General features: G+C 40.6%; 1 protein-coding gene across 2 annotated transcripts in view; it reads right to left on the minus strand.

The window, feature by feature from the left end:
• The window catches only part of ALDH9A1 (aldehyde dehydrogenase 9 family member A1), a 29,019-nt gene extending 8,108 nt beyond the window's left edge, over positions 1 to 20,911 (minus strand). Inside the window, exons 1-8 of one of the 2 annotated variants that reach the window (XM_082612716.1) lie at positions 20,509 to 20,911; positions 18,563 to 18,708; positions 10,268 to 10,397; positions 9,144 to 9,278; positions 7,664 to 7,860; positions 6,852 to 6,992; positions 1,507 to 1,695; positions 1,204 to 1,291 (exon numbers count right to left, since the gene is read on the minus strand). In XM_082612716.1, the coding sequence (XP_082468842.1) occupies positions 1,204 to 1,291; positions 1,507 to 1,695; positions 6,852 to 6,992; positions 7,664 to 7,860; positions 9,144 to 9,278; positions 10,268 to 10,397; positions 18,563 to 18,708; positions 20,509 to 20,689 (1,207 nt within the window). In that variant the 5' untranslated portion in view covers positions 20,690 to 20,911. The remainder of the gene's footprint in view (positions 1 to 1,203; positions 1,292 to 1,506; positions 1,696 to 6,851; positions 6,993 to 7,663; positions 7,861 to 9,143; positions 9,279 to 10,267; positions 10,398 to 18,562; positions 18,709 to 20,508) is intronic. The other variant, XM_082612715.1, reaches the window with a different exon arrangement.
• Positions 20,912 to 21,920: the final 1,009 nt, after the last annotated feature.

Genomic DNA, 21,920 nt, shown 5'->3' on the forward strand with positions numbered 1-21,920 from the left:
CACAACTACTGAGCCCCCGTGCCACAACTATTGAAGCCCATGCACCTAGAGCCCATGCTCCACAACAAGAGAAGCCACTGCAATGAGAAGCCCACGCACCACAACGAAGAGTATCCCCCACTCACCACAACTAGAGAAAGCCCATGTGCAGCAACGAAGACCCAACACAGCCAAAAATAAATAAATTTATTTAAAAAAAACCAAAAAACCTGATTCCTTTGAAAAAATATGATGCATGTTCTCTGTTCCTTCTTTTTCCCATGCACATATTTGATTTTTAATAGATTTGGGATAATACCATATACACTACTGTTTAACCTGTATTTTCTATGTAAAAACATATAGTAAGTTTTCCCTCTTCTTTAGTAGCTACAAGCTAATCCATAGCATGGATGCTAAATTCACAGCCCTTAAACCTCAGCAGATCCTTAGCTTTTTAGCAAGACCTAAAAGGTTAAACTGCACCAAATATCAAGTGTTGAAAAGTGTGACACCACTATCAACCTTGGGGACAAAAATCAGCTGAATCTATCTTCAGGATAAGGTGTAAGGAATTATACAACATAATTCCATCTATATATAGTTTTTTAAAGCCAAGGAAACTAGCAATATTTTTATAGGAGATACTAACATACAATATAAAATGACACAGAAAAGTAAATGACAACAACAACATCTAGAACAGTGTCACCCCCCAGTAGAAGAGAAGGAGCTGGGTGTGAGCACAGTAGGATGACCACATACTTGACTGTCCAAACCAGGAGATGTTTCAGATTGAAAAGAAGTGCTAAAATTGTTATATCGTATAATTTTTGAAAATATACTGTCCAACAAATTGGTTTTATTATATTGATGACCTAAAGTTCAAAGAAAAGCACATTCTTTACCAACTTTCTTGAGAAAAGAAATTCATTACTGAATTTTTAACAAACATGCCCTTTCATTTTTTTTTGGAGTGCCTTGATTCTAGAACAACAGCTGTACACCCAGTTAAGTCCCAGGTAACTGATATTATTGTCCAAGAAGAGAAGGGGCACATATGAGGCTTCCAAGGTAAGGGAGGACTTCTACTCCTTAAATCTGAGTAGCAGGGACACACAGTTTGCCAACCCTTGCCTTATACCATATACACAGTTTATAAATATTCTTGTCTATCTGACATTTAATTCAAACTGTTTAAAAGCAAACAAGAAGAGGACATACTTAACACACAAGGTCTCATGTAATACCCATCCTTTAATTTGGGATCTTCAGGTACGTAGAGGTCTCCACCACATAATACTTTAGCACCCTGCCAAAAAAGAAAAAAGAACGCATATTTTATGTTAAACATAAAACCCCAGTATGCATTCCCGAAATGCCACTTGTGTCCTGAACAAATGCACACTTAGTCACTCCACTGCGAGTACAATGCAGAATACAGCTCCCAAATGGATATGCCCATAGGAAAGAAGCATAGAGCAAGTAACCTAGGAGTAACTACCCCTCCCCCTCCTCTCATCTCACCTCCACCTTTGCCACTTTAACAAACCCAAGGACTCGCTCCAGATGTGGCCGGTTGATCAGGGGACCCATCCTTGTATCTTCCAGAAGGGGATCTCCAATTTTTATCCTTTGGGTCTGTTTCACCACTTCCTCTGAAAATTGATCAAGAATTTCCTTTTGCACAAATACCCTTGTACCATTACAACAAACCTAAAGGACAGACACATAAAAATTTATATGTAGATGAGGGGGAAAAAAGGAAAAGGAAAAAAAGTCCAACAGCTTTAAATTTAAAAGAGACAGTATACTTTCTTTAAAGGTTAGTTCCATTTCTAAAAATAATCACCATACTGAATAGGATCACACATGTAATTGTGGACATAGTACCCCACACACAAACTCTCTGCCCTTTGAGATAAAAGTTACGCCTTTGTTTTTGTATAAATTTCCTTAAAGTAATTAATAGATCCATATGACCCATAGGACTTTTCCTATTTCCTCATCTCAGATGCTCAATTTGGCTGTATATTTTGAGAGCAGGAGGTAAGAGTGGAAGGGACTGAAGAGTAAAAATAGATCAAGAACTGAGGCCTTGAGTCTAATAAAAACCTAGGGCAGTTCAGAGTCAATGTTTGTCTCTAAAACCACAAGTAATGGGACTTCCCTGGTGGTGCAGTGGTTAAGAATCCCCCTGCCAATGCAGGGGACATGGGTTCAATTCCTGGTCTGGGAAGATCCCACATGCCACAGCAACTAAGCCCATGCGTCACAACTAGTGAGCCTGCACTCCAGAGCCTGCAAGGCACAACTACTGAGCCTGCGTGCCACAACTACTGAAGCCCGTGTGCCTAGAGCCCGTGCTCCGCAACAAGAGAAGCCACCACAATGAGAAGCCCACACAGTGCTATGAAGAGTAGCCCAGTAGCCCCTGCTCGCCGCAACTAGAGAAAGCCCGCACGCAGTGCCGAAGACCCAACCAAAATTTTAAAAAAACACACACACACAAGTAATGACTATTTAGACCTCCCACAGACATGAACATAAATACTACTCAAATGCTATCAGAACAGTAGAATAGAAAAGAAAGTCCAAAAATAGATCCAAGTACTCAAGGAAATTTAGTTTATGATAAAGGTAGAAGCTAAAACCACTAGAGTAAAGATGAATTAGTAATAAATGGTTCCACTGGTTAGCCATGTGGAAAATAAGATACAATCTCATACTGTACACAGGAGTAAACCCCAAATGTATAAGGAATCTAAATATAGAATAAAAAACCAATTACCAAGAGAAAATATAGGTGAATTCTTCTATAACTTAGGTACAGGAAAAGGTTTTCTAACTAGTACTCAAAATCTAGATGCAATGAAAGAAAAAAATGATAAATTTGACTACATAAAATTAATAATCTTTTGCATGGCAAAAACATCCTAAACAAAGCCAAGACAACAAACTGGAAGAAAACATTTACAACATACATCACAGATAAAGGGTACTATCACCAATATTTAAATAACTTATAAAAACTGAGGGAAAATCAAAACTGATAGTATAACACACCAAAAAAAGTGAAGTTGGAAATTCCCTGGCAGCCCAGTGGTTAGGACTTGGCGCTTTCACTGCCAAGGGCCCGGGTTTGATCCCTTGGGGGGATCAAACCTTTGGGGAACTGAGATCCTGCAAGCGTTGCAGCACGGCCAAAAAGAAAAAAAGTGAATTTCACTATGTGTGAATAAGAAAAAAATCTCTACAAAAAGAATTGAAGGAAATGACTAGATGTTCAATATAAAATTGGATAAAAGTTATGCACAATTCACACACACATATAAATGGTCCTTAAGCCTAGAAAAGATGTTCAATCTCGTTCATAATTAGAGAATTGAAATTAAAACTACAATGAAGTATCACCCCTTACCTCATGAGGAAATAGGCACACATATATTGTTGGTAGGAATGCAAGTTGGTCTAAGCCATTTGGAGGGGAATATGGCACTATCTTATAAAATTATATATGCACTCAACATCACTAATCGTAAGGGAAATATAAATAAAAACCTACAGTGAGATACTACTTCACGTCTACTCTGATGGCTGTGACCAAAAAACCCAGAAAATAACAAGTACTGGCAAGGATGTGGAGAAATTAGAGCCTTTGTGCATTGTTGGTGAGAATGTAAAATGGCGCAGCTGCTGTAGAAAACAGTATGGCAATTCCTTGAAAAATTAAACACAGAATTACTATATGATCTAGAAATTCCACTTCTGGGTATATACCCAAAAGAAGTGAAAGCGGGGACTTGAATAGATATGTGTACATCAATGTTCATAGCAGTACTAGTCACAATAGCCAAAGGTAGCAGTAACCTAAATGTCCACCGGTAGATGAATGGGTAAAGCAAATGGGGCATACATATACAACGGGATACTATGCAATCTTGAAAAGGAAGAAAAATCTGACACATGCTACAACATAGATAAACCTTAAAGACCTTAAGTGAAATAAGCCAGACACAGAAGGACCAATACTGTTTGATTCCACTTATATGAGATACCTAGAATAGTCAAATCCATATAGATAGAAAGTAGAATAGTGGTTACCAGGGACTGGGAAGAAAAGGATATATGAAGTTATTGTTTAATGTGTAGAGTTTCAGTCCTGTAAGATGAGAAGAGTTCTAGAGGTGGATGGTGGTGATGGCTGCATAACAATGTGAATGTACTTAATGCCACTGGACTGTACACTCAAAAATGAATAACATGGTCAATTTTATATTATATATATTTTACCACAAAAAAATAGGCACAAAAAAATTACATATACATTTACCACTTCTAGGAATTTACTCTGAAAATACATCTCCAGCAATGTGAACACACACGTGCACGAGGTTATTCACTGCAGAACTGTTTGTAATCACAAAATACTGGAAACTAAATGCCCATCCAAAAGAGAGTAGTTGAATAAACTAACAGCTATACAAGGAATTATACTACACAGCTATAAAGAAGAAAGAAGATTTCTATGAAATGAAGTGATTTCCAGGTGAAAAAAGCAAAAAGCAAAACAGTAATTCTAATATGCTATCCTTTTCGTTGAGGAAAGAAGAGAAAATAAGAAATATACAGTACCTGGTCATTTGTGTAAAAAGAAATAGGAAGGAAAAATGAGAAACAGGTTTGGCTGGATAGGGATGGACTGGAAGAAGGAGGGAACGGGAGTGGGTACAAGGGATAGGAGGAGTGCCATTTCTGTTTTTGCTTTTTTAGTAAAATTCTGACATTTAGAACCATGTTAGTATTTCGCCTAAAGCAAGAATGGGTGAAAATAAACCCCAAATGAAATACAAACAGAAATGAATAAACTCATTATTTAAAATGAATATCATAACCATACTGAAGGGGGTGGTAAAGGAAGAACTGACTCATTAACTTCTGAACACAGAATTTTAACTGTACCCCAGGCTAAAGACAAAAAGAGCTGTAAAAAAAAAATGTTGCACTCTAGTTAGAAGGTTTATTTTTCACAGTAGTGTACTTTCACAAATCTGAAACTATTACAAACATATTCTAGGACGGAGTAATTACATATATTGTGAGTAATGGAAGCTAAATGTCTCACTGTCAGAGAAGGAAATTATAAATATGAAAGGGAGGAGGCTAAAATAAACCTTGCAGTATTGGAATGATTGGAAATATCTGTATAAACTTGTAGTTATTAATATAGATGGATTCATAAATAGATGTGTGTGTGCATACATACACATATGCCAATTATATATTTCCTGGCTCTGGCCTCTGAGAAGACATAGGAGCAATGACACTCCAGTAGAAACGAGTACACCTGGCACCCAGATCTTGGTTTCTAAATACCATTTACCACTAAATGGAACCAAGCCTCTTTAGAGAAACGGCTCATTACAGAGCTCCACCAGGAAAGCACAAGATGTGTCTAGAACACCTTGCTGTGCCAGGAAGGAAAGAAGTGCTCAAAGAATAATGAGAACATATCAAAAAGTCACAGAAAGAGGCTCCCACTATCTGAATCTGCAATTATTTGAGCATCAAAATAAATACTACTAGTAATGGGTTATAACTTGCAGAATGAGATAAGAATCCATGGATCCATGCTGATATAATGAATGAAAAACAAACTAGGGAAAAGGGAAAAAAGTTCTTTCTTGTAATAGACAGTGAACTATATAAATGTAGAAGGAGTAACAGAATTGGAAATACACCACTTGGTGACCACCAGAAAAAAATGTTTCCAGCAAACATCAACAAAGGGTGCTAACACTAGTAAGTCAAAGTTTGATAAGGAACAAGATAGTCTCACTTTTATCTCCTACAATATACTTATTAACCACAAAGGAAAAAACAATAACTTTACAGTAAAGACCCACCTTAAGCAAGTGATCAAAGTCAGCAACACCACTGTGAAATATAAAACATCCTTTTTGTGGTGTTTTGCCAAAAATGCATAACCTGAGTCCAATTAAAAAATAAACAAACAAACAAAACCTAGACAGACCCAAAATGTGGGACATTCCACAAAATAAATGGCCTGTATTCTTCAAAAATGTCAAAGTCCTGAAAGGTAAGAATGACTTTAAAACTGTTCCAGATTAAGTGAAATTAAAAAGACACAACAAGTAAATGCAATGCATCTTCCTGGATTAGATCTTGGACCAGCAAAAAAAAAAAAATTGTTTCTAAAAGGACATTAGTCAAACAAATGGAGAAATCTGAATAAGGGCTATAGATTGAGTAATAGTACTACATTAATATCAAGTTATATATTTTACTAAGTATTTTGTGCTTATTTAAGAGAATGCACTTGTTTTTAGGAAATACACATAGGAATGTAGAGGTTAGGGATCTTCTGTCTGCAACTTTCAAACAGATCAGAAAAAAAACAGTAGTAATATGCATATGTAGGTATAGACATACCAACAGAATGGTAAATGTGATAAAATGTTAACACTGAGGGACCTGGTTCAAAGATAGATTGGAATTCTTTGTACTATTTGTGTAACTTTTCTGTAAGTCTGAAATTATTTCAAAATAACAAGCTTTAAAACACGTTGTGAGGGCTTCCCTGGTGGCGCAGTGGTTGAGAGTACGCCTGCTGATGCAGGGGACACGGGTTCATGCCCCGGTCTGGGAAGATCCCACATGCCACAGAGCGGCTGGGCCCGTGAGCTATGGCCGCTGAGCCTGCGTGTCTGGAGCCTGTGCTCCGCAACGGGAGAGGCCACAACAGTGAGAGGCCCGCGTACCGCAAAAAAAAAAAAAAAAAAAAAAAAAACACGCTGTGAGATGAAGGGGTGGAGATTCCCATTAAACCTCTTCCAGGGTCAGGTACACACCTCGCCTTGCGTGAGGAAGTTGGCCATCAGTGCCCCCTTCACAGCATTCTTCATATCACAATCTGAGAAGATGATCAGTGGAGACTTGCCTCCAAGTTCCAAGGTAACAGGTTTAATTCCTTTAGCTGACATCTCCATGATCTTACAGAACAAGAACAAAAGCATTCAGAAGTCTAACACCAATGAGATTACGTGCTACGTTAACAAGATCCTGACCCGCCAAAGTCATCTTGAACTATGCATGACCTGCAGCCTTGTTCTCAGTATACTTTGTCCTCTGTCTACTTGAAATATTCTTTTCCATAACACGGAAGAGAATCCACAGAATTGCACTTGATAGTCTGAATAGGGAGTTCATTTAAAAAATACTGTCAATTCCCCTGACCGTCATGGGCAGAAACTCTTTTGTATTACTGTTACTATGTTCAAGGCGGACAGAGTTCCGAGCACAAACTGAGGTCAAAACAATGAATCTGAAATAAACTGAGAAAATACCCTTTCTTCCGAGGTGGCTGCTATAGATGAGGTAAGTCACCAAACAATACAAGTGGCAGCTCAGGGCCTGCCCTCTCAGACACAGGCAGGAGAAGATAACTCCCATCCCCAATGAGCCTAACACCAGTGGGCTGTTCTAATTATCCTTCATACTTTTAAAGCACACTTCAGACCTCTGCCCAATAATACCTACAGCCTCCCTGCCAATACAAGCTGGGTAAAATCAGAGGATAAGCCTCCAACATATATTCTGGGGAGGCTTGACACAGCCGGATCTACATGCCATTTATGTTCTCCTATACTGGTCTTGTCTTCACCTTTGAGCCAGTGGGCACACTTCCAGTGAAGGAGACTTTGGCCACATTGCGATGCTGACACAGAAACTGGCCTGTGGCAGCCCCTCCTTGCACCACGTTGAAGAGCCCAGGAGGCACGCCGGCCTCAGTATAGACTTCAGCCAGCAGCAGTGTGGACACAGGTGTGAAGGGAGAAGGTTTAAAGACCATGGCATTACCTGTATTACCGAGACACAAACACAGGAAGACTTTTAAGACAGGATCCTTTAAAGACAGGACAAGAAGACACATCAAGAACAACTCCAATTGTTTCCTTTTTTAAAATTTTAATTAATTTATTTATTTATTTATTTATTTTTGGCTGTGTTGGGTCTTCATTGCTGCATGCGGGCTTTCTCTAGTTGCGGTGAGCGGGGGCTACTCTTTGTTGTGGTGTGCAGGCTTCTCATTGCGGTGGCTTCTCTTGTTGCGGAGCATGGGCTCTAGGCGCACAGGTTCAGTAGCTGTGGCACACGGTCTTAGTTGCTCTGTGGCCTATGGGATCTTCCCGGGCCAGAGCTCAAACCCGTGTTCCCCCTGCATTGGCAGCTGGATTCTTAACCACTGCACCACCAGGGAAGCCCCTCCAATTGTTTCCTGTTCCCCATCAAATGCTAGGTCAAAAATGTTATTAATAAGCAAATATATCTTGCTCTTCCCACTTTGGTTTCTCTCATTAAACAGACCCCAAGCCACACACTTGCAGTGTCTCAACCAATAATACCTTACACTTGCATATCTAGGCCTTTTTGCATATATTAATCTCATTTAACATTTGCAACAGTAGTAAGAAGTAGGTATGATCAGACCCATTTTATAAGAGTTGAAACTGAAGACCAGAAAGGTTAATTAATTTGATGCAAGTACCCAAAGCTAGTAACTTAATTCTATTTCTCCTCTATCACAGAGAAATGTGCAAAAAGAACGTGAAGCAGCAGAAAGAAAAAAGCTGCATTTCAATACAGTGTCCTAATAGTAAAGCTTTTTTAACCTGACAGTTTTTCTAAGGTACAATGTCTTCTTTTCCGACAGATTCTTCTCTTTAAATAGCGTGAGAAAACTTTTTGTTAATCAGCCAAAGCTTCTCCGATGGAAGCCTTGTTTATCACTTCTCTTAAGACACAAATGAAGGAGCAAGTTTATCTTCTGCTTCCTAAATGAAGTCAAAATTCCTAAGTGCTACCCCCTACACAGAAATTCATGCCCAGAATTCCTGTCCATAAAGGAAGAGAACTTACAAGTAGCACAAATCTAATTCATTTGACAGTTTAAAAAAAAAAGACCTCCAAGACCAAAATTAACTTTCTTCCTTCCCATAAACAAAAATAAATTAAATAAAAATGGGAATAATGTAGACACGATCTGTGTGTATAACGTCAAAGCTCCATAAGGGTAGGGCAGGGGTGAAACCGTGTCCTGGGAGAAAGGGTGGCTCACAGGTAGAGGAATAATTCATTCTTACCACAAGCCAGAGCTGGAGCCGACTTCCAACAGGCGATCTGAAAGGGGTAGTTCCACGCTCCTATTCCGACACACACCCCTAGTGGTTCCCTTCTGGTGTAACCAAAGGATCCGCCGGGGAGCTGGATGTGTTCGCCTAAGGGGAAAAAGAGGGTAGGGAAGAGTGTAGTACCACTTGTCCCAAGACTCCACCAGCACCTGGACTCACTCTGGACTTGTCAGACCAGCCCCCTCCCAGGCCCCAGCCACTGGGCTCACCCCACCTCTGTTCTTTTGTTCATTCTAGTCATTCTTACACTGCTTCTGCATGTTCTCTTCACATAAGTAGTCCTTTCTATCCTTCAAAACCATGTTCGTTCAACTCAATATAACCCTCTAAAAATTAACCAAGCATCCACTACATAACTTAGATGAAATGAAACAGAAATAGGGAAAGACTCAGCAGCTGAAGAGTCTGAGGACCCTGAAACCTCAGACTTCTGGCTCCCCAGAGCCCTCATGGGCCCTGATAAACCAGCTGACATGTAAACTGATGTACTCTTCCTAGACAAAGAAAATTTTTTGCTAAGTAGGTAAAACTAATAAATATGATGTACTTACTGACTCTTACAAGAATTGGTTTTTCCACAACCTGTTCTACAGCTCAGGTATGAGGCTAGGTGCTTTACATACATCATCTCATTTAATCCTTATAATAACCAAGAAGATAGAGATTACCATCTCCAGTTTAAATAAAGAAAGATAAAGTAGTTCTCAGTGTCACCGAAGTAGACAGTGATAAGCCGAGGATTTTTTTTTTTTTTTTTTTTTTTTTATGGTACACGGGCCTCTCACCGCTATGGCCTCTCCCGTTGCGGAGCACAGGCTCCGGACATACAGGCTCAGTGGCCATGGCTCACGGGCCCAGCCGCTCCGCAGCATGTGGGATCTTCCCGGACCGGGGCACGAACCTGTGTCCCCTGCATCAGCAGGCGGACTCTCAACCACTGCGCCACCAGAGAAGCCCAAGCCCAGGATTCTAACCCAGGCCTGTCTTAATTCCAAAATCTGTATCCTGCCCCCACCCCAGGCTCTGCTCTCCTGCCTCCTTGTCAGCTGGTCACAGAAGGCCAGGTGAGGGCTTACCGGCCATGGATCCCGCTAAGCCTGCATAGTACTCCAGGCACTGCCAGGAAGTGTCAATGTCCCAGCGGGCCTCAAAGATGGACTTGCCATTGTTGATGGTCTCCACAGTAGCGATTTCATCCTTCCGATCCTTTGGGTGAAACAGAAGACCAGACTTAAGACAAATTACCGTACACCTCAACACATTCAACAGTCAAACCAGAATACATTGCCCAACTTTTAAAAATAGAAACAGCTTTCACTTTCAATGAAAACAGAAGGAATGGCAGTGTGACATTTGGAAGAGAAATAAAACTTATTGCTAAACAGTACCCTGCTCTCCCCATCAAGTAACTGTCACAGATACAAGACCAACACCTCATTTCAAGATCAATTAGAAAAGGAATGTTTTGAGAAATAAATATTATATATGTACATCTGTATAAATATGTATACATACATGTGCATGTGTTTGCATGTATAGAGTAAGAGCAAACAGTCCTTACTTAGGAAAACTGTACAAAATAGCCAAACACACAATTGGCATTTAAAAGGTTATATACCCACGGCTTTAATTCACCCAAAGAAATGCAGCATGTTAAAATCATAAGATAATCACAAGACAATTATTTTCTAATGCTTAGTACTCATCAATTCTCTTTTCTAATACTGTTTCCAGATGTAGTTTATATACAACTTAGAGGTAAGATAGTCCAGGGATGAAGGAAAAAGTCTGGGAAATTAGACCTAAAAAGAAAAGCTAAATAATGCCCCTAAAGGAGATCAAAAAATTGAATATGTAAGAAATAGATATTTGCTATTATGGATCCAATTTAAAATAAACACTGTGGTCAAAATCTAAACATACATAAAAGATGAATCAAATAATTGACAAGAAGATGCATTCTCTTACTAAAACTGATAATCAGTAAGGCTTACCAGAAGCAAAATGAAATAGCAACAGAAATTAACATAAGCATCTAATTAACACAAACTCTATCAAGATTGAGTACAAATCTCAGAAAAGATTGGAAGGAGGAATATGAAAATCAGTATGAAATACATGAAAGGACAGTTTGATAATGATATTTGGACATGTTCTGTTTCTACAAAGACCAGAGGTATAAAGTGCTTTGATTCATTCATTCCATATTTGTTGAATTCCAGACATGGCAGAGTAGAAGGACTTGAGCTCACCTCCTCTCATGAAAACACCAAAATCACAACTAACTACTGAATAACCATTGACAAAAAAGACTGGAACCTACCAAAAAAGATATCTTACATCCAAAGACAAAGAAGAAGCCACAATAAGATAGTAGGAGGGAGGCATTTGCAATCTAATCAAATCCCACGCCTGCCAGGTGGGAGACTCACAAACTGGAAAATAATTATATTGCAGAGGTTCTCCCAGAGGAGTGAGAGTTCTGAGCCCCATGTCAGGCTCCTCAACCTGGAGGTCTGGCATCGGGCGGAGGAGCCCCCAGAGCACTTGGCTTTGAATACCAGGAGGGCTTAATTGCAGGAACTCCACAGGACCGGGAGAAATAGAAACTCCACTCTTGGAGGGCACACGCAAGGTCTCATGCGCACCAGGACCCAGGGAAAAAGCCGAGACTTCATAGGAACCTGGGCCAGACCTACCTGCTGGTCTTGGAGGGTCTCCTGGGGAGGCGGAGGGTGGCTGTGGCTCACTGTGGGGACAAGGACACTAGTGGCAGAGGTACTGGGGAGTGCTCATTGGCATGAACTCTGCTGTAGGCCGCCATTTTGACACCAAGACCTGGCCCCACCCAACAGCCTATAGGCTCCAGTGCTGGGATGCCTCAGGTCAAACAACCAACAGGGTGAGCACACAGCCCCACGCATCAGCAGACAGGCTACCTAAAGTCTTCCTGAGCCCACAATGACCTCGAAACACACCCCTTGACATGGCCCTGCCCACCAGAGGGACAAAACACAGATCCACCCACCAGTGGGCAGGCACCAGTCCCTCCCACCAGGAAGCCTGCACAAGCCTCTAGACAAGCCTCCTACACGAGAGGACAACACCAGAAGCAAGAGTAACTACAACCCTGAAGCCTGCAGAACAGAGACCACAAACACAGAAAGTTAGACAAAATGAGATGGCAGAGAAATATGTTCCAGATGAAGGAACAGGATAAAACCCCAGAACAACAACTAAGTGAAGTGGAGATAGTAACAAATGCGGAATGATTACCTAAGAAAAAAAGGATAGATCCAGTCTCTGCCTTCAAGGAGCTCACTTCAAGGAGTCTCACTTAGTGGGACTTCCTTGGTGGTCCAATGGTTAAGATTTTGCCTTCCAGTGCAGGGGGTGAGGGTTTGATCCCTGGTCAGGGAGCTAAGATCCCACATGCCTCACAGCCAACAAACCAAGAAAAAACAAAAAACAAAATCAAAAAACATAAAAAAGGAAGTTAGTAACTTCTAAATAAATTCTGCAATTACTGAATAGACATGTTCCTTCAGAAAGGATAATTTGTTTACATTCAACACAGTCTAAAATAAATTGCCTTTTAAACCAGCAATTTACCTTCTCTTTCTCTGATTCTATACTCACCAAAACGACTTTTTAACAATTAACTTGTTTCCCAGTTACTGATACTGGAAAGAGGGACTAGTAGAAGGACAACAAGCATCAGTTCTGATGTAACAGTTCTTTAACTAGGTGTAAGTTATTCCCCTTCTTAGATCTGTTGAGTATGATCAACATGAAACACATGTGCAAAAGGCACGATCAACCGTAAGGGACTTAAACTACATTTCTAGAATGCAAGAGGGCAACTAGTCCCTAAAGAGGAAGTAGGTACTGGTTCACTAATCAGCATGAATACACTGATGAATCAGTATATTACACTTCAAACACATGAAGAAATATTAAACTGGCAAAAGTGAAATGCTGTTGTCTTCCACATTAATACAAGAGTGGACAGACAGGAAGTAATCTGTGACTATCGCTGAAAAGCCTCAGAATATTTACTAAGAAAGGAAGTTTTATTATTATTATTATTATTATTTTTGGTAAACAATGGACAGGCAATTAGCTTTGAGGACTGTTTCAAGGTTTGAACTCAAAGAGAAAATTCAATTTATTGGCTGGGCTTTTGAGATTTTTCTTGTCTATTCCAGCATTCTCTACCCTCACAAAAAAGGTTATTTCTAAAAAGCCATTATGAGGGACTTCCCTGGTGGTTCAGTGGTTAAGAATCTGCCTGCCAATGCAGGGGACACGGGTTCGAGCCCTGGTCTGGGAAGATCCCACATGCCACAGAGCAACTAAGCCCATGAGTGACAACTACCGAGCCCACCTTCCACAGCTACTGAAGCCCGTGCACCTAGAGTCCATGCTCTGCAACAAGAGAAGCCACCTCAATGAGAAGCCCATGCACCGCAACAAAGAGTAGCCCCTGCTCGCCACAACTAGAGAAAGCCCACGCACACCAACGAAGACTCAATGCAGCCAAAAATTAAAAAGTAAAATAAAAAGCCATTATGAGATCTTTTAACATACCTTCAAGGATCATCAAAAAAAGTCCCTGACGAAAACTATCAAAGAGTCCAGTGGGTCTCTACTGATACTTAATATTGCTTTCAGGGAAACGGTATTCGCTTACCCTCACAGAATAAGGAGAGCAGAGGGAGAAGAGGAAAACAATATAAGTTTCCTGACCCTACTAGTACAAGAGCCATCACGAAACAAAACTGTCCACCATGACAATGCACTGCTGTAAGTATTTATTGGGAAACATGTACTTCCTATCTACCCCTGTCATCCTCTCCACCACCCTGCTTCACATGTGACCTGACCAGGGGTCCTCTGGGATGAAAGAGAAGAAGCAAAGGGCAGGAGACTCACCTCTCTCCTTCACTTCAAACCCCCCAGCAAGCTCAGTGTTTAGCTTTTATAAGAGAACCACCTGAGCAAAGACATGCCCACTAAACCCTGACAAGCCTGAGCCCCTGCTTGTTTTAAGAGGCAGAGCTGAGCAAAGCAGTTGCTGAAGGCAAGTGCATAATCTATATACACAATCTTTTTATATGTAAATGTGTTATCACAGTTTTAAAACACATTTTCTCTCTCCTTTTAAAGCCAAACGATAGCTACTTTTATAAGAACACTCCAACTAAGAAATGATTGGGGCCTACCATTAAGATCTTTATAATCTGATAAAAAGCATCAAAAGATTCAAAGTGAAAAAGGAAACAAAAGACCAATAAATATACCAAAAACCATTCACTTCACTAGGAGTCAATGGGCTTCCAGCAAAGGTGGAGTTACAGGGACCAGATTTAGCCTCCACCTTAAGCAACTAAAAAGACCAGGTAAAATACTTGAAACAACAATTTTCAGACACTGGACAGACAGCTCAGGACAGTGATCCCTGAGAGAGGGAAACAAATGAGGTGAGCCCTACATGTATTCTTCCCTACTACCTGGAAAGAGTACATCACAGAGCAGGGAGGAGGAACTTAGGTGAGGCCCAACAGATACTCTGAGTTGAGGAAACAGGTTAGGAGTTCAGGGAGTATGTGATGGCTACAGTCTGCAGGCTGAGTATGGGACAGAAGAGAGCTGCACAGGAGAACCCCAGAGATCTCCCTTAAGTCTTCATCTGAGAACTGGTCAGTTGTGAGGACACTACCCAAGGCCAGGAAAAAAACTAACCAAAAAGGTGAAAAAAATCCCCAAAACTCACACAGGGCCAGGAATAGTTCACGTTCCCACCAGCCACAGTGAGAAAAACCTCACTAATACACAGAGCATCAAGCTAGGTATTCAAGAGGGTATTCAGTAGTGGGGCAAAATTAGCTGCTCTGGTCATACCTAACAAAGCATAAAAGCAAGCCTTGAAAGGATCAAATTGATTCCAAGTAACTTCACTGTGTCCCAGAACAAAGCTCATTAATATTTTTTTAAAGTACAAGAATATTCGGCATCCAACAACATACAATTCACAATGTCTACTGGTAATAAATTACCAGACATGCAAAATGTAGGAATGTTATATAATGCCTAACCAGGAGGAAAAAAAACAATCAATAGAAACAGAACCAGAATTCAGAGATGACAGAATTAGTAGACAGGGATATTAAATATTATTATAACTATATTCCATGTGCTCAAGAAGGCAGAGGAAAACATGAGCATGTTAGGGAGCAACGTGGAACAACAACAAAAAAGACTCATGTTGAACTTCTAGAGATGAAAAATACACTGGATGGGATTAATAGCAGATTAAACACTACAGAAGAAAAGATAGATGAACTTTAGGCATAACAATGGAAATTACCCAAAATAAAACACACAGAGGAAAAAAACTGGGGAAAAAATGAACAGAGCATCAGTGAGCTGTAGAATAGTTTCAAGCAGCCCAACATAAATGTAACTGGAGGCTCTGAAGAAGAGGAGATATAAAAGGGGGCAGAAAAAAAATATCTGAAGAAATAATAGCCAATATTTTTTCAAATTTAACTAAACTGTAAGTGTACAGATTCAAGATCAACAAACTCCAAACAAAAGAAATATAAAGAAAACTGCATCAAAAGCCATAATGATGCACCCCAATGTTCATTGCAGCACTATTTACAATAGCCAGGTCATGGAAGCAACCTAAATGCCCACTGACAGATAAATGGATAAAGAAGATGTAGTACATATATATAGTGGAATATTACTCAGCCATAAAAAGGAATGCAATTGGGTCACTGTAGAGATGTGGATGGACGTAGACTGTCATACAGAATGAAGTAAGTCAGAAAGAGAAAAATAAATATTATATATTAACACATATATGTGGAATCTAGAAAAATGGTACAGATGAACCGGTCTGCAAGGCAGAAATAGAGACACAGATGTAGAGAACAAACTTACGGACACCAAGGGGGAAAGTGGGGGGTGGTGGAATGAACTGGGAGACTGGGATTGACAAATATACACTAATATGTATAAAATAGATAACTAATAAGAACCTGCTGCATAAAAAAATTAAATTAAATTTAAAAAAAGGAAGATATAATGAAATTGCTTAAAACTAGTGATAAGAAGAAAAATCTTAAAAGCAGCCAAAGGGGGAAAAAACATTAAAAACAGAGGAACAAAAATAAGAATGACAACAGGCTTCTCTTCTGAAACGACATAAGCCAGATGACAGCGGTGCAACATCTTTAAAGTACTGAAAGAAAAAACTGTCAACCTAGAATTATCTACCCAGGATTCGTTTAAAAAGGAAAGCAAAATAAAGACTTTCAGACATACAAAACCTGAAAGAACATCTCCAGCAAACCTGCAGTATAAAAAATGCTAAAGAAATTTCTTCAAGCAGAAAAAAAATATGGTAACAGATGGAAATTTGGGCCTACCCAAAGGAATGAAGAGCACTAGAAATGCTAAAAATGTGGGAAAATATCAAATATTTTTATCTTATAAAATATAATTGTACATAGTTTAAAAATGGAAGGGGCAAAGAACTGCAGATCACGATTAACTAGAAAAATTACTAAGAGAAACAACTGAGAGCTATAACTGTAGGCTGTGGTCAGAGGGTGGGATTTGTTTAGTTATGGAATAGTTTTGGGTAAAGGCAAATCCAGGGTATGATCTTCAGACAAGAGCTTTAGAGAAATATAGTAATATATTTTTGACTGTAATATGTAAAAACATTACATAAGATATTAAAGAAAATGGAATGGGAGTTTAAAGGAAAAGAAAATTAATATCAGATAGTCCATTTCAGAGCAAAAAAAAAATTAGATATTATTCAGGATTTTAAAAGTAATTTTATAATGATAAAGGAGCCAGTTCTTAAGAAGATATTACAACCCAAATGCTTATGCCCAAGGAAAATGTGAGAGACAAATCAGAATAAAAAATTATCAGCTTTGAGTTACCACTTTTAATCTATCAAATAAAAAATAAATTTTAATAGCAGAAAATACCTTGTTGGGAGAAAATTCTCCAGGAATATTTTGACACTACTGCATGGTCCAGGCTTTCTGAGCAAAGGACACTGGCAAGCTGATTGAAAAACAAAGGCCTTAGAAGGCAGAGACAGGGTCTCCCAAAAGATAGAGGTCACTGGAGCGATGGGAAGATATAAAGCTCTCTACTTCCTGTTCCTGGAGACAACTGCTTATATTCCAGGGTAATAAACCTAATGACACCTTCCCCCATTATGAGATCTGCTTAATGAGTAACCTCTCTCCAGAGAAGAGAATGGGCAGATGTGCAGCCCCCATATAAGCTGAGTCTCATAATGTTAGGGTTCCTCTCCTGTGGTGCAACCACTGCATGCAACAGGGTTAACATCTGCCTCTCACTGCATCACCCCATGGGGACTGGGACTCAGAAAACTAATGCTGAAGTACTGCTCTGGGTACAGCATCTGGGTCCTGTAATAAAACCTTTCCCTAATCCAGAAAGCTTCATGTCTCTTGTCAGAATACACATATAACCTTGCAAGTAGGGTAACTCTTAGACCCTCAGTTTCTGACAACACACTGATGAGGAAAAAAAAAATCATCACAGTCCTACACTGAGAGATATCCTTGACTTATATTTTGGTGTATATCCTCTGAATTTTCTAATTTTCTGTAATGACAATCTAGTACTTTTGCTCTTTAAGACTGTAAAAAGCTAAACTTTATTTCTTAAGAGGGGAACATCAATGAATCTATGAAATCTTCCAGGCAACTAAGGTAGAAAATAAACCTGAAAAAGAAAAGTGAGCTTAAGAGTCATCAGAGGAAAAAGTAAAAAGGAAACAAGTATACATAGTAAAATGAAAAGGAGACAAGCTACAAAGGATACATTATCACTCCAACAAAGAAGGAAAAGAAGGGCTTCCCTGGTGGCGCAGTGGTTGAAAGACCGCCTGCCGATGCAGGGGACACGGGTTCGTGCCCCAGTCCGGGAAGATCCCACACGCCGTCGAGCGGCTGGGCCCGTGAGCCATGGCCGCTGAGCCTGCTCGTCCGGAGCCTGCTCGTCCGGAGCCTGTGCTCCGCAACGGGAGAGGCCACAACGGTGAGAAGCCCGTGTACCGCCAAAAAAAAAAAAAAAACAGAAGGAAAAGAAAACCTGCCGAGAGAGATGTCACAAGGAGCCAAGAGCCAGAAGGAAATCACTGATGGAAAACTTGTTGTACATACCAAGGTGAGCATATGGAAATGCCTTCCTACTTAATCTAAAAGGTATCACCTAATAGCGCATCAAGGTCTAACTGCAAATCATCATAAAGAACTCACAGAACAGTGCAAGAGGACTTTTCTGGAAGACATTATATTAAAACATACCCTTATTATCCTGGCAGCCTCCAAAAGGATTCGGCACCGTTCCATGCCAGATTTTTGACTCCATATTTTAAAGGCAGCCTTTGCATCTTGAACAGCTAAATTTACTTCCTTTTCTCCTGAACACGTGAAAGTAGCTATCACTCGCCCTATAAATACAGGGAAAGTCAGTGTTATCTCAACTGGTTGCCACACATTTTAAATAAAGTATTGTGTATCCAATTTTCCTTTTATTGATCCTCTTCTTGTTTTTAAGTATGGTTTGATTTAGTGACTACCCTTATACCAGCAGCTCACCTTTTTAAGAATCTAATAAAAATTGCAGGCTTCTGTCCAGAAAAATGTACTGAACCATATCACAGAATTATAGAGAGAACATGTCCCTTGCCTAGCACACCATGAACTTCAGGGTAAGAACCCCTGCCCTCCTCTATTTTACATTTGGGTTTACTAACATTAACCTCCAATCAATTATTTCACAATGCTCCTTAACAATGTTTGAGAATACCAGAGGTCATACAAAATCAAAGTACTCCGTCTCCTGGGTTATGAACTCTGATTTTAAATCACTGGTTTATGTTCTATACAAGTCATATAATACTGATACTTGATGAATACGGTTAATAAACAGAATATCAAGAAAAGATACTCCTAAAAGCAAGAAAAATTTTTTCTCAAATATGGGGAAAAAACAAACAGTCCCTCATTTTCTTATTTCAGTCTTATTCCCTATCCTGGGCAAAATATGAAATGATCAGTTTTTCTAGACCCAAATCCCAACGGTTGTGACTGACTCTACTAAAAAGACCCTAAGACGTCAAGTCAGCAGTTTCTTTTCCCCTCCCACAAGAACACCTGGGACGCTGCTTTTTCCAGAGATTTCACAAACCTGCTATTTGTTACAAATTTGAATAGCTAACTGGTAAAGGCAGTGCTTAAGGATCACACACACTGTAGGCAATTAAAATAAAGAGCAATTTTTCTTTCTTTTGTATCAATATGGGGGTGGGGGTCAAGAGGCTGTCTCCTCCTACCTAAAGAAGAGCCTGATGGTGTCTGTGGCCCCTTCCTGCTCTGACAAGTCGCTGCTCTGTGGTTTGGTGTAATTGGTCAAATGTAAATTCTCCAGTCTCTTGAAATCCAGTTTTATCCCTCTGGCTACATACCACTTGGTTTGCACAAACATTTACATTTTTCTCCTCACAAATATTCCATAACATCCAGCAAAACAAACATAAAGCAAAAGCAAAACAAAAAACCTGTTCCTCATTTGCTTTGTGATCTATGGAGCTCCCAGGGCAAACTGAGGGCCTGGCACAGCGCTGGGCACACATTAAACACGGGATAAAAGCAGGATTTTTCTTTTCCCCTTTCCCAGTTCTGGTTCATGTTCAGAAATATTTTAACACTAGGGGACGGCAACAAAGTCCTCATTCACGCTAACTAGAAACCTCTGTGCGCGCTCCTCCATTTTGGCACAAGTGTTTCTTTTCACCCCGTCCTTCTAGAACTCCTGTGCTACGTGCACGGTTGAAGACATTACTGCAGTCCTAACCTTAAAATTTAATAACTAACGAAGACTCCACCTCACCCACCGGGGCTTTGTGGACTCTCTGTTCAGGCCGTTGTAAAACTACCCATGAAAACATCGAGCAACTCACCAGCCTGTCCAGTTTCCTACGACCCCCTTCGTGTCCGGACCACATGCTTCCGGGTTTGCACAGCACCGTTAGCTGCCTACACATACAACTTTATACTCTACACTGTCACTTACCTGGGCTCAGTAAACGTCTGCTGAATGCACTACAGGAAGGTTCAGGGAGGTAGACTAGGTTCACCCCTGGGGCGGGGGAGAGTCAATCCGCGCCCGACCCTCGCCCCTACCCCGGTCCCCGCCTCGTTCCCCGCCCCGCCGCCCCGGCCCTGCCGCCCGGTCTCCGTCCCATTACCGGTTGCTGGCTCGAACGCCTTCTCGGTGCCGGAGGCGTCCACCGGATCCACGCGGGCCCCGCCGCGGTAATTGAGCGGCTGAGACACGACGAAGGTACCAGTGCTCATGGCGGCGACCAGAGCAGGCCGGAGAGTGTGACGAAGCGGAGAGATCCCGGCCAGACCCGCTCGGAGGAACATGGGGGACTGGCGTAGTGTCGTGCCCTAGGTTAAGGGGAGGTGGGGAGGGGCGGGGGCCGCGGGGAGGCCGAGCTAGCTGCAGCCTGAGGGGCGTGGCGCCGCTGGACTAGAGTTGAGGGTCCTCCAGGAAAGGAGCCGGGCCTTCCGGGGCGGAGTTTGCGAGACCTTTGGGGGCCCTTGCTAGGCTCGTCCGCGGTCCAGGTATGGCCCTCGCTTAGCTGAAAGGATGGGCGAAACACCAGACTTACACACACGCACACGCATGCACGCTTTCTCTCTCTCTCTCTCCTTCCCTCCCTCCCTCCGTCTCTCTCTCTCTCTCTCTCTCTCTCTCTCTCTCTCTCTCTCTCTCTCTCATTTTCGCTTTCTTCTTCCATATCAATATTTGAAACAAGAGTTATCAGGTACATCACTGCATGTAATCATCCCAGGATCTTACTCTCGATTTTTCCGTCTGAAGAAAGCGGAGGATTGGAGTGCTAGTAATTTTACTTTGGGGATTACTTCACTCTTAAGCCACCATTTCTTTATTTGTGTAATAATACTTTAAAAAAGTTATTGCCTTTGTTGTACACCTGACACTATCACAACATTGTAAATCAACTATACTCCAATATAAAATAAAAATTTAAAAAAATTTTAAATGTTATTGTAAAGACCAACGGGAGGACTGTCAAGAAAACATACGATATTTTGGAAAGTGCTGGGATCGGGGGTGGTCGTGGGATGAATTGGGAGATTGGGACTGACATATATACACTAATATGTATAAAATAGATAACTAATAAGAACCTGCTGTATAAAAAATAAAGAAAATTCAAAAACAATAAATGCAGTAAATAATTGTGAATAAATTAATACAAGTAAAAAAACAAGATACTTTGATGTGAAGCTGCTTTTTTTTTAAACATCTTTATTGGAGTATAATTGCTTTACAATGTTGTTTGTTTCTGCTGTATAACAAAGTGAATCAGCTATACACATACATATATCCCCATATCCCCTCCCTCTTGCGTCTCCCTCCCACCCTCCCTATCCCACCCCTCTAGGTGGTCACACAGCACCAAGCTGATCTGAAACTTCTTTTTAAATTCCGAAAGATCTACGTAAATTCTATTAATGACAGCAACACAAACGGAAACCTAATGACAGGTTATAAAGAGCAAAATCCTCATGAAAAGGCCTGTGGAAAAAAGGCACTCCCAAGGTCCCGGCAGGTAAGGGATCTTAC

This window comes from Mesoplodon mirus (assembly GCF_964341445.2).
Source record: "Mesoplodon mirus genome assembly, chromosome: 3".
NCBI classification, from domain to species: domain Eukaryota; kingdom Metazoa; phylum Chordata; class Mammalia; order Artiodactyla; family Ziphiidae; genus Mesoplodon; species Mesoplodon mirus.